The sequence below is a fragment of the Myripristis murdjan genome, chromosome 9, assembly GCF_902150065.1.
Source record: "Myripristis murdjan chromosome 9, fMyrMur1.1, whole genome shotgun sequence".
Taxonomy (NCBI): Eukaryota; Metazoa; Chordata; class Actinopteri; order Holocentriformes; family Holocentridae; genus Myripristis; species Myripristis murdjan.
In genome coordinates this window covers 18,671,025-18,687,269 of record NC_043988.1, presented here as the reverse complement: position 1 = coordinate 18,687,269, position 16,245 = coordinate 18,671,025, and the positions used below count along the sequence as shown (strand labels likewise).

At 45.1% G+C, this 16,245-nt stretch overlaps 1 protein-coding gene across 3 annotated transcripts in view; it reads left to right on the top strand.

Moving 5' to 3' along the window:
• smtnb (smoothelin b) overlaps positions 1–16,245 on the top strand; it is a 52,353-nt gene that overhangs the window by 19,213 nt on the left and 16,895 nt on the right. For all 3 annotated transcript variants that reach the window (XM_030059616.1, XM_030059615.1, XM_030059617.1), the window contains exons 5-10: positions 715–794; positions 7,529–7,628; positions 10,500–11,227; positions 12,266–12,320; positions 13,232–13,858; positions 15,737–15,810. In XM_030059616.1, the coding sequence (XP_029915476.1) occupies positions 715–794; positions 7,529–7,628; positions 10,500–11,227; positions 12,266–12,320; positions 13,232–13,858; positions 15,737–15,810 (1,664 nt within the window). The remainder of the gene's footprint in view (positions 1–714; positions 795–7,528; positions 7,629–10,499; positions 11,228–12,265; positions 12,321–13,231; positions 13,859–15,736; positions 15,811–16,245) is intronic.

Sequence of the window (16,245 nt, the reverse complement as noted above, 5' to 3'; positions counted from 1 at the left end):
TTTAGTAATTTTAATCTTGACACCTGGTGGTGGTGTGTGTGTGTTATTAAAGGGCACAGTTGTACAGTTTGACACATGGCACATTTGCGCACAATGTTCTGCTTGTTAAAAATGACACTAATTGGCCTGGTGAGGGAGCTATTTATAAAAGTTAATATTTCAGACTCTGAACGGCTGTAACCGTTAAACCTCTTGTCTGGTTTTTATGAAACTTGTGGGATGGTGCACCTCGTTAGTGATTGGCCGAAGGGGTCCCTGCATCATTCCTGTGGGACGACATGTTTCATTTGTTTTTGTGTGTGGCTCGGGGTTTACTGCACGAGTCAGTGTGTGTCAGAGGGCCGGTTGTGGCAGCTGCAGTAGCTGCTGCAGAGCCTACCTATGATGCTGGATCAGATAGTGGATTCCTGTCATTCCTTAGCGCTGTCTGGTCCGTGCTGAGGCCCTCGTCACTCTGCAACACTGTGATGCCTGGTGGGCTGATACATATAAACGCAAACACAGCGGCATTTGGGAACACCACAAATAATGTCATCTGAAATCATCATTTAGTCTTTTTTTCCCATCTTTACTCTTCTTTTTCTGATCTCACAACTTGATGCTTTAGACTTTGGCCTCATTAACAAAAGATGTTAACAGATTCTGTACTATTTGTCAACAACCTTCCTCTACTTACAGTGTATGTGTGTGTGTGTGTGTGTGTGTGTGTTTCAGGCACTGTGGAGAGAGGTAAAGCTCCTGGCTGCTGCTTGGAGCCTGATAGCCTGGAGCCCCAGAGCACCATGGGAACTGGGGTGAGTAGAGAGAGGTTTGTGGTCAGAGTAATGACTGCATGTGAGGCAGCAGCATTACGGTAATATTGTCACAAAGTTGATGTTACAAGCAATTTGTAAACGGCTTTAAACATTTTAGAAGTGAGACTAATACACAAACGTCAACTTCCATTTGCGAAAATGAGCCCAGCACAGGCCGGTCTGAGAGTCGAGCTCCTGTTTGCACGGCAGCAGTGGCCATAGAGGTTTTTCTGCCGCCACAATGAAGAATGCAGCACAACAAGCATTGTGACTTGAGTCACCCTCTGTGTCATGAGTGTGGCTGCAATTAAACGCACACACAAGCACACACGCACATATGCATGCATTGGTGGCCATGGAGCAAGGAATGTATTTTCTGTTTTCCATCCACATTCAAGTATGAGGAGAGCGAAAAAAACAAAAACAAAACAACAAAACTATACTTTCTGTCTGGGGTTTAATTAAGGCAATAAATCATATTTGGTGAGGAAAGTCTGCCAGTAAGCCCTGTTATTTTACACACTCCTTTCTATACAGCCAGCCACTTTAACATTCAATCCCATTTTGAATTAAAACATTAGATTAAGTGATTAAAGTAATTAGATTAGGTGTTTGTTTGTGTGTGTCTCAGTGATTTAAAGGCATTTAATTTAATTTGGTTTTGTAACTCTATTGAGGTTGAATTTGCTTCTTGAAGACCTGGAAATATCTCTCCTCTGTTGCCCTCCTGAATCCATTCATCAGGCTCACAGAATTCACTCCAACCTCTCTTGGGCTGACGGGCCCTCTAGTGGACGCTCAGAGGACTGTCTTTTTTACCTCACATTTACAATGTTATTTCAGGGTTAAACCTAAGACTGTGTAAATCAGATTAAATTATACGGTTGTTGTAGTGAGCATGACTTAAAGACACAGCGACTGAATTGTTGGAGAGAGCGTGCCAGGGGCCAGATGCTATCTTATCTGTGTTGTTTGATCAGAATTTGTCTGCCGCTTGTGTGATAAATGCTCTGTTTCCTAAGGACAGGATTTCTGCTGGGGGAAAACAAGGTTAATTCTTACTGTATGCGGTCATTACTGTTGAAATCATGCCCCTTTGATGATGGATGCTGGGTGAAACAGTTATATATGCTTTAAATGAAAATAAACTCAGTCACGTTATGGATTAGTTGGTTCGTGGTAAAGCACAAATTTCTTTTTCGCAATATTATTGCCACAGTGACATGGGGAGGAAGAATGAAAAGCTAAAGAGTATCAGTTCCATTGTTTGGTGCAGCCTGTGACTTGGTTGTATGCATTCCTGTGTGTGTGTGTTTGTGTATGTGTGTGTATGTGTGTGTGTATTCTCCTCAGATAGGAAGCAACGATAACACACTGGCGTCATAGGACACTCAGGCATACAAGCCTCTTTACCTCACTTCCTGTAAGACAGCTGAGTGCTCAGATGGTGGGGCCAGGAACCACAGGTGATAGTGGTGTTTGCGTGTGTGTGTGTTTAGAGGGAGGTTGGGGGGGTGGCGATGTGGGGGCGTTCAGACAGACAGGCAGCCCACCAGCTGTGCCTTAACAGTCTAGTCTGCGCTGGAATGGGGACGAAGCCAAAAACAACAGCAGCCAGCAGCAGCAGGGCTCCTTCCACTCACATCACAGCAGCGGATCTCTTTGAGCTGCGTGCAATTGTCCCAGGGCAGATGGAGGTCCCAGATAGGGGTCCACAGCAGCCAAACACACACATGCACACTTGCACGGACTCATACACTCACACACAAACACACACAAACTTACACATACAAACGCAACATACGTGTCCACTGCTGCGCCGCCAGCTCCAAACAAACACAAACTCAAGAACTTCCAGCGAATTACCACAAAATTCAGAGGTATGGAGATATTGTCACCCTCAGCTGAATACTTTCTCACTCCAGTTTATTTTATTTTCATGCTTTATTTTAAATTGGAAGCTTTCACGATATTTTACGGGTTAGGAAAGTTTTCCAGCCCCTTGGACTTATGACTTATGAAACAAAGCCGTTTCCGTAGGTCTTGAATCGTTGCAAATTTGGAGATATAAGGTTTTCATGTGACCGTACACGTCCCCATTTAAGACAAAATCTCCATGTCTCACACTCCGATGGAAGATAAATGGAGGATTTTCGTGTTTGATTAGAGGATTAGTGCTGTAGAATTTAACCACTGATCTCTGCTTTTACCAGAAACCAAAGTTCACTGCTGATTATTGATGAGTGTCTGAAATGGGCATGGTTGATTTGATGGGAATAATTAACTGAGATAAAAGTTTCCATCTGTTTATTTGGGAGAGACCATACTGTGCGGGTAACACAAAACTTTAATTATATGTATGTATGAAACAGTTTCCATAGGACAATGACTATTACTTTTATTTAAAGAAAGCCTGAAATCGAACATAAAAAAAAAAAAACGTCTAATCTAATCTAAGTGCAGGTAATTGAGGCTGAAATATCTCGGTATCTCCTCAAGCAATACACCCGTTCATACTGCTGTATTCCTAGGGAAATGAAAAAAAGAAGTCAAAACAAAGAGTGTGTGTCAGAAGTTAATGTGTCAACCAGGCAACCCGTTAACCTGTAAGGAACGTGTGTGTGTGTTGTGGAGGGGGGTGCATGTGCCCCTTGGAGACAGAATGGGAGGGAGGGGAAGTCAAGGGGGTGGCCTGTTGGTATTATGTGTGTGTGTTTGGGTTGTGTGCATGTTTGCGTGTGTGTATGTGTGTGTATGATGTGGTTTAGGGAGTAGGGAGGCAGAGTAGAGGACGTCCTGACTGCGAGAGGGTTATAGCTGAGAGAGTAAAGAGAGAGAGAGGCATAGAGAGGGGTGGGGAGAGAGAGTGAGAGAGAGAGAGAGAGAGAGAGCGACAGGCAACCCAGCAGCAGGGAGAGAAGGTAAATGTCATTCTGATTTTTCTTCTGCCGTCTGTCACAGGCCCAGTGCTGCTCTGTGACTCATTTATTTTGCTTGTTTGCTTGACTGAAGAATGGGATGTGCCTGCCCGGTTTACCTTTCAGGTTTGTCTGTGGAGCTGGGGTCAGCCTTTGGTTTAGATCATTTTTATTCATTGCAGAACATGTTATGACTAAAGATTTAGATGACATTTTAATGATCCGTGTAGGGAAACTTTGCCGCTGGCGCAGTGGAGGATCTGAAATAGAAAGCAATTGAGCAAACACTGAATATTGAAAATAATGCAATAAATAATTCCAGTGTGAAAGAGCATAATGAGGATACTACAACTCAACAAGTTGAATCTACAATATTTAATTCTTGAATTTTAATGTGTTTAGTTATTTAACCCTGTTAGTCGTGTGTTGGTATGTGTGTGTGTGTGTGTGTGTGTGTGTGTGTTACGTGCGAGTGGGCTAGGTGTGTTGGGAGAGGTCAGGTAGACTGTTTGGATGGGAGGGGTTGGAGCTCCAGACAGACTCTTGTTTGTTCTCTGATCTCATCATAAATATGTTGCAAGAAACCTGGGGAAAGAGTAGCTTAACGGATAACTGTCTAAAACTGGGCCCAGTATTTGCGATAGAGAGAGTTTTGGCGGACTGTAACTCGAGTGGATTGGGGAATAAAAACGTCTGATGGAGAAGAAAAGTACAGCGGGTCATTTTGGAAAAGAGCAGCGGTGGAGAGATAGCTTAGATTGGCATTTGATGATGTGCAGTAAGTGAAAAACGGGAATGAGGCTGAGGGCTGAGTTTTTTGTGGGTTGTCTCCCATCCAGACTGCGAGTAAGAGTGTGTGAGTGTGTGTGCGTGTGTGTGTGAGAGAGAGAGATACTGAGATGATTGCTACTTCATTCCAGCTACTGTATTTCACTTACTGGAGGTGGGCCGAGCGTGTGGTTCCTCGGGCTGCAGCCTTCAGTAATGGAAAATGAGCCACCAGGTTTCTCTGCTCCTCCATGTGGAGACCTGGAGGATCCTGACGTGGTCTGACCTCATCAGTGGAGTGATGGATTTAGCTTCCATGGAAAATGGGACCACTGGAGCCCAGTTTGTGAATCCAAACTGGCTCTCAGCTGGCTGAGCTGGCTGGTGGAGGAAAGTGTGCGCCTTAGCTCTGGCTCAGCCTCAGCCTCATTGTTGTTTTTTTTGTGGCTCTGAGGGTTCAGAGGAGTCCAGATGGCCCACGCCTTGCTGTGGTCGTGAGAGAGGACAGTCACTGTTTTTGTGTTTACGGGTCTGAGCTTTCGCAATTACAGTCCGACACAAACAGGCTCCTGAGGTCAGATGGGACGATCTGTGTTTGAGCGCGCCAGATGCCACAGGAGCGACGCTGAGAGTGGGATAGTGTCAGTGTTGGTTCCACTCTGTCAGGTCCTCACTGGCAGGGCCAGGGGCCAGAGGGAGCCACTAATGACAGCATGGGGGTTGGCAGCAGGTCCCGAGCTCTGCTTTGTCTGTCTGTCTCCAGTTCCACTTTATCTCTTTTCTCTCCCTCTGCCTGTGTCTGTGAGAAATATGTTCCCTGTGGTTTAGTGGGAGCTGTGAAATGATCACTGTCTGTCTGTCTCTTGGTTATAGCAGAGGAGAGGAGGGGGAGAAAAAGAGTAGGGGCTCGCAAGGAAAGAATCGTTCCCTCTAATTGTGTTGATCGCCCAAACGCCATTATGGCTCCTGTGACTCTTTGAATAAAGAACTCTGCTAAGGAGGAGAGTGTCCCAGGTGTGACCTCCCACTTTATTACAATTTTGAGCCTCCTGTCTTTTGTCTTCATGCAGAGCTCTGTTTGCTAGGCTCATCAGACACTCTAATGAGTCATTAAAGGTGCATACCACTGAATTTCAGCTTCAAACTATGGTATCCCAGCCTGCGCTGGTGAACATTTACTGTTGTCTCTCATAGCTAGAAATGACAGAGGAGACGTTCGTCTGCCTGAAAATCAGTGCATATGTAAAGCCTCATATGGAAAGAAAGTAGGAGAGATGGAAAATATATGTATTATGTAATAATATTTCAATTCTCTGGAATCTTTGGAGAAAGCTGGCTGCTTTTTACAAATACAGAACGGCCTGCTTGGGTTTACGAGAACATATTGTTTTATTATTTCACAAAACACATAATCTAAAATGTTAAATCAAGAGCTATCAATCCTTTTAAAACAGACCAGTTGCCATTCCTGATGTGTGTTTCCTGTATTTGTACGGCCATCTGCTACAAGTGTGTCTGATTACATTTTCTGTAGGTCTGATTGAGCCTCTCTGCCTTGTAATCTGCTGAAGGTGGGGGAAGGTCACAGTCAACAGAGCAGGACTCCTGAGCTCATTCTCACCTCCACCTCTCACTGGTGTTTGAACTGGAGCAGGCTTTGTGTTTGTTCACAGCATTAAGGTGCAGTCTCTCTGCCAGCTCTGATCACACACCGGATTGATTAAAAGCCTTTCAGAACACAAAGGTGCAATTTATTACATTTTCGCACTACTGTTGATAACCGTTCTGGTCTCTTGTCTCGGATAACATTGTTCACAAATTAAAACTGATTGCAGAGTGTGTGGGTGTGGGTGTGTGTGTATGTGCTTGAAAGACTGTGAATATGTTTTCAGAAGTTTTTTTTTTTTTTGAGCAACTGAAAGTAGCGGTAGGCTGTAAATCTGGTTTAAGTATAGGTACATTGTTTAGTTTAAGAATTTCAGGTCAGTTTCCAGTATTTAAGGTCATGTCCTGTATATTTTTCCAGAACCAAGGCAGGGCCCAGCCCAGACTTTGGTTTGACTATTCTTACACTGGATTGCCGAATACCTTACAGTTTTAACTACATTATGGGCTGTGCTAGGTTCATAATTTTAAATGAGCTAAAAAATGATCCATACTGTCAGCGGCTCCACATGAGTGTTTTTCACAGTTTGCAGATGCCCTTTAATGGAAAGCTTTGTGAAGCCTTGGAACTTTCTGGATTAAGAATAAGCGGGGGAGTGAGTGAAAGAGTGTGTGTGTGTGTGCTTGTGTGTGTGCGCACGTGCTTGGAGCAGTCTTAGTGTTTGTGCAGCTGATTCTCCTGTGGAGTAGCTCAAGGTCAGGCACCAGAGGGCCAACGGTAGTGCCGGCATCTACATCTTCCCCTCCCCTCTGTCCTCCTCTCCCCACATCTTTCGTTTCCTCTCCATATGCCAAAATACCGCTGCCTCTCCTTCAAGTTCTCCCTCCTGCTGTGACTTTCCTCTATCAATGCAGATTAGGACCAGACTGTTACACTTTTGTCTGACTGAGCGCTGCTTTTTGTGCTGAGGTCAGACTCCCAAGTAAGACGAAGATTTACGAGTCCTGAGAGAAGATCTACTCAAATCAGGCAGATGTTGCTACATCTCAGGCTATACAGCTCAACCATGACCAAACACTAGATCATGCACTGAATGTATTTGTTGGTTCCCTTGGCACTTAGGGTGTGTCGCTTTCAGGGCTGAAAAACAGCGGAAAAACAAAACTTCTACTATCCCCTCTGGCCAAGCGTGTCTCTAATCACAGCTGTCTCTCTTTGATGAGCATTTGACCTTGACCTCCAACAGAAAGCTTTTGTAATTGCCATTTACCTTGAACAGATGATGGTGGAGCTGATGTTTGCACTGTGTTTATGATCACCTTTGAGAGGGATGGGTTTGCAGTTTGGTAGTGACTGGCTGCCCCACTTTGTCTCAAATATGAAAAATTCTGTGCTTTGGCAACGATGTGGAAATGCATCGATGATGTGTTTTTTTTTGACAGGTGACAGAGCGGGAGAGTGTCAGTGAACAAGAACGAGTCAGATCCCAGATCCGGGAGTTGCGCAGCCAGCAGACACAAGGAAGAGAGCTGCACAGGACAGGTGAGTAACAGCTGTTCAACAGTAAACACTACATGTGACGGCCCTTCAAATAAGTGCCCAGTTATTCCATCCTGGGAATGGTTCCACACATCATATTGCCTGCACACTGCATAACCACACCATTATATACAAATTCATGTCCCTCTCAGGTTTAGTCACACCACACCATTTGGATCGTGGCACTTCAAAAACAAAGGCATGTGCACACTGTAAACTTTCACCTAAAGGTCACACTTGAGTTGACACTAAAAACACAAACCAAACACTGACCACCTCTGTTGCACTGACCCTCACCACATACATGTTCCTCTTGATGCAATTTCCTCTGGAGTGCTTATTAAAATAGGCAGCCAAAGGGAGTCATTCTCCCGAGGTGGAGGTCATTAGGTTATTAACTGTTTAGAGACACTCACAACCATCAGCTTAATGACTGTGGCTTTCAAAGTGTGAAGTCATTTCATTAACTGCTCAGCCCAACTATAAATAACGGCATGAATACTTGACTTCAGTAGGGAATGAATGTGCTTCCTTCACCTAAAGCTCTGGGATTTAAACATGCACACTTACTGAGCTTGTAAAGAGACAAACATGCATTGTTGATTAGTCATAAATTTTGTTGTAAAATTAGTTAGAGCTTGTCTAATTAAAATACCCCATTCCCAAAGTATTAATTGAACAAACCCGGACAAATGCCACACCCAGTCATATTTTGATCATCCCTGGCTGAAGATTAAAGCTTTTCCTTCTTTAACATGAGGCCTGGCAGACCTGAACTTGGCCCGAGGCTGATGGCCATAATAATGTCATTCTGTGTGGCCTGGTCTGCCCTGGACTTGGCTCTCAGTATCCTTCTCATGGCCTAGGGGTTGTTAGCGGGGTTATGGGAAGCAGCTAAGGGAAACCCACAGCCACACCTCTCCTATATAAAGCTGATACCAGAACAGAACTAAGGCCTTCTCAACGTGGCTGAGAAATTCCCCGCTTTATCCCTCCCGTACAAGTTCAGCCTCGGGTGAAACTAGGGCCAGCAAAAAGCTCACCTTAGAAGAGCAAATGAGTTGTAGGAAAGAACCGTTTGAAATGGACACCAGTAAACAAAGACACAGGAAGTGTGTGGCTGGGAAAAGACAGGATATGCGGGTGGGCTAGTGGTTCTCGAAGGGGTGGGTGCCTTTAGTAGCCCAAAGAAGGATAAACTCCAAAAATTGTTGGGTTCTTACTGCAGAATACATATATAACCATAGGCCTATTTCTACTTCTTAAACAACAAGCCAGCTTATACTTGCAAATTTACCTCAATGACCATGTGTCCATCCATGCAAACTCTAACTGGCAAGGCTGTGATTTTGGAAATGACCTGTTTCTAGAGTCTCTCAGAGGAATGTTCTGTGTCCGTCGAGTTCCCAGTTGAGGCCAAGTTGCTTTCCTTTGAACTTAACAACACTGTGAAGACCCTTGGGTATTCTTTGTTTGTGTACTATTGAGTGGTAGGAGAGTGCCCAAGTGCAGGCTGCTTGTGTAGTTATTTTAGAACATAAAGCAAGTCTGTCATTATCCAATAGCAGAGGGGATTTTCCCAGAAAGTGCTACACAATGGACATGATCGTAGTCCAAGGCAAAAAATATGTATATTGTGAGAATTTAAAGGAGAAGCAGTGTTTTTTGGCTCTTACTCCAGGCACAGTTGACCAGTAATTGGGGTTGAATTAAGTGTATCACAGACTCTGCCTGTGAAGTGATCCATTCACAGCAATGCATGTGAGAATAGTGGCCATCTTTTGTTGTGTTTCTGCATCATAATCACATTTCCTTGTCAGACCACATCACACAACCATGTGGTCTATCTAATCAACAGCCTCGAGCGGCGATGTTTGATGTTTGCCGTAATTTCTGAACCGTGAAAGTTTCATCTTTTTGGGCAATGTTATGCAATGATGATTTTCAACAAATCAGCTGCTGTGCAGAAAATGAAGCAGTGTATGGACGCTCTTGACCTTGTCTTTCAAAGTTCAGAGGGATCGCTGTGGCTGCCTCCGGCCACAATAAAAATATTCCCTCTTAGATTTGGTTTGTAAATGACAGGCATGCATACTCTGTGAGCCCCATTTGGTTGTAGACTTGGTGCAATCACAGGTCAAGCAGAAATGTTTTTATACAATGGTGTGTACATGTAATGCAGGATGTTGGAACATGATACTCTCTGGCTTTTCTTTGCTTTGCTTATCCGCGGTATGTACACAACCTCAGATATTTTTTGTGTGAAAGTACCATGGGGTGTGAGGGAGGTGTAGACTATCCGAGGGGGAGGATGTGCGCACTGCTGTGTTGTTTGGAGTGTGGTTTCCTGAGGAGAGAATGAGAAACGAAGGAGTTTGGACACAAGGGAGGGGAAGTACTTGTTCTAGTCTTTATTTCACCCCCACTTCCTGCTGGACTTCCTGTACTTACTTACCACCTATGGCTGCGCTGCATGCTCCATCTCTCCATCAGTGCCCTTTCCTTCTCCTTTACGCATATCCACAAACATAAACTCACAAATCTTGCTCAGGAACTGAGCCCAGTCTGGCGGAAATGCCTACATCCCCTCATTTCTCCACGTGCCCCCTCTGTGATCCCTAGTGATATTCTCTTGCCCTCTTCTCCTGGGGCCCAGAGGCTGCAGAAGCATTTCATTTCCATCAGCTCTCAAACTCCACCACCTACTGCTTCCTTTGCTCAAACTGGCTCCTGTTTATTGTTTAGTACTGATGCAAAGAACTGAAAGGAAGCACGGGACTACATAAAAATCAGATTACATGGAATCAAGAATTTAAGCCATAAGGTATAGTACACTGTAAATTGCCCATCTTACTGTTGTGTTTCCTGCTGCAGGCTCCAACTCAGGCATGGTATTAGTTCTTGACCAACTGGTGAAGGATGACGGCTCAGGACCTCTACTGACCCGGCCTCAGCGAGAAGCCATGGCCACAGAGCCTGACCTCGTCCTGTCTCACCGTCCAAGGTCTGATTCTTCAGCCTCAGACCACAGCCTTACCTCGGTGCTTTCCAAGGCCCAGCTGGACTCTGGGGCAACAGAGAGGAGCTCAGGCTTGGCCTTCAGGTCCAGGTTGGACTCTGGAGCCTCAGACAGGAGCCAGAGTTCCTCCCAGCGCAGCCGGCTAGACTCTGGGGCATCAGAGCGAAGTATTGGCTCCCAGTCCTGTGCCAGACAGAGATTGGATTCAGATGTCTCCAACTCCAGCGGGGGTCCCAGACCTCGCTTGGGCTCTGGGACTTCAGACAACGTTGGCCTGTTGTCTAGGAAACGAACAGACTCAGGGACTTCTGATCAGAGTGTGAGTATGTCCTGCGAGGGAAGGGGTCAAGCAGAGGAGGAGGAGGTGGCCATGAGTGGATCCACTTCAAGCATAGACTCAGAAACTGAGAACAGTAATCAGCCTTCAGTCAGTCCCCAGCCAGAGTCCAACCAGCAGTGCTCCACCAACATCACTGACCAGGAGGAGCCTGATGGGGCTGTTTTATCCAGGAGAGATCCAGGCTCAGAGAATGGTTTGCTCAACGGCATTTCCAAGGGAAAAGAAAACATCAGTGAACAAAAGGTGCAGTAAATAGTCCTTTTATTTGATGAATACCTTGGGGCGTGATTTTGTGAATTTTTTGTTTGGAAAAAGCATGTGGTCTGTGGTCAGTAAGGGTTCAGTCAGCTGGATAACCACAACAGCCAATATTTATGCTGAACTGCACCACTAGAGTGGGGTATTGAGCCACAAAACACCCATCACTTGTACTTGCAGTCCTAATCCTTCCCTTCCCCCTCCTCATTTAATTCTCCCTGACAATAAACCCTTTACACTCCATTCTTCAATGACACCCAGGTCCCATTGGCATCTATAAACATATCATGCTGAACTTGTGTTAGGTCCTGTTTAACTTTGGTTACTTGGCTACACAAACAAACTCTGTACCTCGGTGCCGTGTACCGTGCTGTGCTGGGTTGGCTCTGCTTCACCTCAGGGCTGCGTTACTCTCGCCTACTGTCAGAGAAGAATAGACACACTTATTGGCCAGAGGTTCTGTCTCCTTTCATCCCACAGCCCCACGATCACACAAACACACAGGAAGCATCTATGTACAGGCGAAGTGTTAAACAAGATGTTCTCATCTTGGGGACGCAGGTCTCCATGACGCCAGGGTGTCGCTCCTCTAAATGTGTTTACCCAAAGCAAGCCTTGGACCTCTTTTATTGTCCCATGCAATATATGCTGATGCTCAGTCTCCTGAGAGTAATGTAAACACACAGGGGCCCATCATAGCCCCTCTGCCAAAAAAAGAACAGAGGCCCACTGCCTCAGTCCAAACACAAGTGTTATGTAATGAAAACACCACCCGTGTATTCTGTAGTTATGTTTCTATATTCTGCATGTGGAGATGTTACCACAATCAGTCCTTTATGCAAACTGTGGCCCCTTGCTGCCTTGTTTAACATGGAGCTGTTCAGTATAGTAATTGTGTGTTTGTCCATCCAGACCCAGAGCATGTTAAGCCATAATGTCACCTCCTCACTGCCTCCATCCCACATGAGACCGCACTTAATAATTGTTCTGTCATTTCTTCATTTTTCTTTCTTTCTTCCTCAGGTCACAGTAAACACAGATGTGCCCGTCCTGTCCCGCAGCAAGGCAAAAGACTCTGGTAAGTAACTGGTACAAATATAGACTCAGAGACAGATTTATTTGGTTGAGTTCAGGCACCGCTCAGTTACATTTGCTGTCTTCGTTAGTGGAACTTCTAAGCATTTGATAAAATCACACCAGATGATTCATAGCCTGTAGGCACTTAGTACTCCTGAGTTACAGCTGCTCCTCCAATATCAAGTCAGCCTGTCCTTGCTAACAGTATAATGCCATCCATGTGGAGCCCTTGCTAGCGTGACCGTATAGGGCCAATAACATGAGTGAAAGTTGTGAGGAATAGGGGTAGAATGGGTAGACATGTCATACTGTACAGCATTGTCTCTCTCTCTCTCTTTCTCTATCAGACAGTGCTCTTTGCTCTGTCCCGTGTACTGTAAACTGTGGTTTTGTTACTAAGCAACCCATCTTTTTTCTTTGCAAGGGTGACCTCAGTGAACATCTCCTCTAATCACTTGTGTTTTTCCATTTCTAGTAGGGTTTTTTTTTTCCTTTTCATTTTATCCCCTTTTCACTCTTCCGAGTTCTGTGTCATGAGCTTTGTGCATATTATCTGAAAGTATTAAGCATCGGTGAAAGTAAAAAAACCACAAGGGGAAGAAACATGTCCTCATATGTCCAGAGAATAAGAACTGAAAGATGGGGCAATGGGGGAGGTGAAGTCAAGCAAAATAAAGGGGCTGGAACAAAACACAGAGAGAGGAGAAAATAGGAAAAGGATTTGTGGAGGGCTTTTGAGGTGGAGGAGGAGACAGGCAAGATGACATCAAGATGCTTCAAGTCTTTTGAATTCACTTTGACCAGTAGTACAGATTTTTAGTTTTTAGCCTCTGCATGTCTACTGAGCAGAGGTCCCTTTTGACTTTTTCCATGATTTCAGCTCCTGTCATGCATTATGTGTCTGCTTTACAGCACCTGAGAAGAAAGAGGTTGTTTTGGAACCATTCAACCGCACCAACTCTGTCCGCGACCGGATGCGTAAATTCACAGAGCCCAGCCACACCTCAAACGTCACAGCCCTCAAGAAGGTTTCTCTGAGGAACGGGACTCTCTCTAGCATCAGTGGCCAGTCAAATCTTGCCAAAGCTACCGAGTTGTTTTCACGCACAGGAGCATCCCTCAGTACCTCTGGAGACCGGCCAGCAGGGCCACGTGTGGGACCCACATCACACACCTCCTCAGCCTCCTCCAGCACAGGAAGTGCAGCACAGAGTAAAGCCACACCTCAGCCAAGGGGTTTGGCTAACAAACCTCTGTCTTCAACCAGCCAATCTCAGAACTCCATGGGTGGGACAAGGCATCCAGCTGAAAAGTGTGAGCACGCCTCCAGTAACTCAGAAGAAGACAGGACCCCAGGGAGAGCAGCTGGACAGCAGGTCACCCAGGGAGAAGCAGACCCGGACATGAAGACTTTCCTCACCATCGAGATCAAGGATGGACGCACCACCACGTCCTCTACATCCTCCCCTCGGGGCAACATTGTACCTATCACCAACTTGACCCCACGCATCACCACTAGTGGTCTGGGACAGAGAGGAGGTAGGAGCATCCACGTTACATCAGTAAACTGCAGTGTGTCACACTGACTCTTGCTGACACGACAGTCATACTTGCCTCATGCACGTTACTTTTCAGGTGAATTTCACAGTTGATTAAACCAACATAACCTTTCAAACCTTCCTGATCCATGTGCAGCGTAACCACTATGTGAGTGTGTGCGGAGGTGGTACCGTTCGAGGTGCTGTACAATGCTCAGCGTATAATGGGGTGTGTAAATATTCATCCAGCTACGCCTTCCTTTGCTAATCTAAACATTTAGATCTCACTGGAATCCCAGTTGCCGTGGGAGATGACAGACACCAAGGCATCAGTTGCAAGTGGGATGATGACAGGGGGTTTTGTCAGGCCAGGCTGAGCTTGCAAAGCACATGGATGTGTGGGAATAGAAGTTCGGGTTGAATATGAAACAGCATGGTTGTTGTAATGGGTATTTGTTATAGAGCAGAATTTTTTTTGCCATAGTATGGAGGGGGATGAGGTCAACAGTTGACAGTAGAGTAAATCAGGACAAAAGAAACAAGTGGCTGTCTCAGGCTAGACTGAATAATACTGGTGCTGCACAACAGTCCTTTGTAGCCTGCTAGCCTTCACAATACACTGTTCTGTGTGCCACAAGCTGTTCATATTGTTGTCTGTGTTACGCATTTTTTTCTATCACACAAACATACACACATAATTGCCTTTAGAGAAATATACCACGTTTTTGGAAGATTGGCTCATCGGTGACATTGAGAGATGACAATATTGAAACCAAAATCAGCCACAGATGCATATCATTTGCATGATATGCAGCTAAGTCTGGTATGTTTGTGTAGATTTATAAAATTGACATGAAATATTATGCGAAAGCGCACAAAAGTTTTCAACCACCGGGGACAACTTTCTCTCTGAATGTAAGAAGTGAATGTGGTGGTTGATTGGAGGCTGTGTGCAGCTAAATAGGTCTGCGTAGTTTTCAGTGATGTGGTTGGTCAACAGAAGTAGTTACATAAAAACACCTGTGCTGGCTACATCGACTGCTTTGAGTTGTTAAACCCATTTTATTATTTGCAAGCAAAAAAACCACAGATGACTACACAAATACTGACACTGAAACATCTGAATGTAATCACAAGATGATTTTTTCATGTCTGTGACTCTGTTAGTGTCAGAAGCACCATCACTGCAGCTGCTGTGAAGGTCTGTCCAAACAAGGCGTCTTGCATTGCTGCTCTTCCCAGCAACCGGGACCTCCAACCCAAACAGTTTATTTAAGACCCAGGCTGCACCTGTACAATTACAGCCTCCTCACCTCTTACAACCCCCCAGGCACACTCTGACAGCTCCGCTGGGCTTCTTCAAGAGAGTCACACGGTTGTTTCTCATCTCAGTTTGCTTTAATCGTTCTGGGCTCCTTTTTTGGGAAGCTCCCTGTCTCCCTCAGGCTAAAGGCAGGCTTAGATTTAGTCTTAGATTTCCCCAAAAGCACCAAACAAGACTCTGGGATATATGGTATGCTGTGCTAGACACCCTATGTGTGTGTGCGTGTAAATGCACGTGTGTACTATTAAAGGCAAATGAACCAAACTGTTTATATTAAAGGTGGCGTCATCTACATTTTCGCTCTTCTCTCTCGGTAGACATAAAGCCTGATGTTTATGATAGTATGGCAGCTTACATAACTGACTAATGCCACACTGAGGACATACACACATCTCAACTGTACAGATACATTCAGGCGCCAGACGTTTTCATCGGCTTTAACTGTTTGTTTTTATGCAACACGTACAACTATGGACTGTGTCTGATTGAATTTGCAGTATTATAAACAGCATTTCGCATTTTAAACCTTTGTGTGTTTGTCTGTGCCTATGTCAGAGTTGACCCTTGGCCTGAGAGCGACCCCATTCAAGATCTCCTCGTCCAGCCTCTCCTCAGGATCTTCGTTCAAGGTACTGTCTGGCTTTGGAAATTGTTTTACACACCACTGTGGCTCTGTGGGCTTTTGACAGAACTTGACAAACATTTGTGGAAAAATAGATTCTCAATGTCCTCCGGGTAAAGATTGATGTCTTACTTTCATCCCCAAATTTTCAAATGACAGTTAAATTTCATTGTAATTTTGCTGTGTCATTGTCACATAAATCACTGCCTATAAAGGCCAGAAAAGCAAGGGAGCCGGGGCAGTGAAAGACAGGGAGAGCAAGAGAGAGAGAGTGCAGGGAAGAGCAGTGTTTATCAAACACAGAGTGGGTAGCCAGTCACATCTGTCCTTGTAGGGTATGTGAGAGAGACAGAGAGAGAGAGAGGGAGGTGCTGCGGGCATTACTCGTTTTCTCTCAATAGGCCATGCGCGCTGAGAGTTATCGGGGAACTGTTTCCTAAAT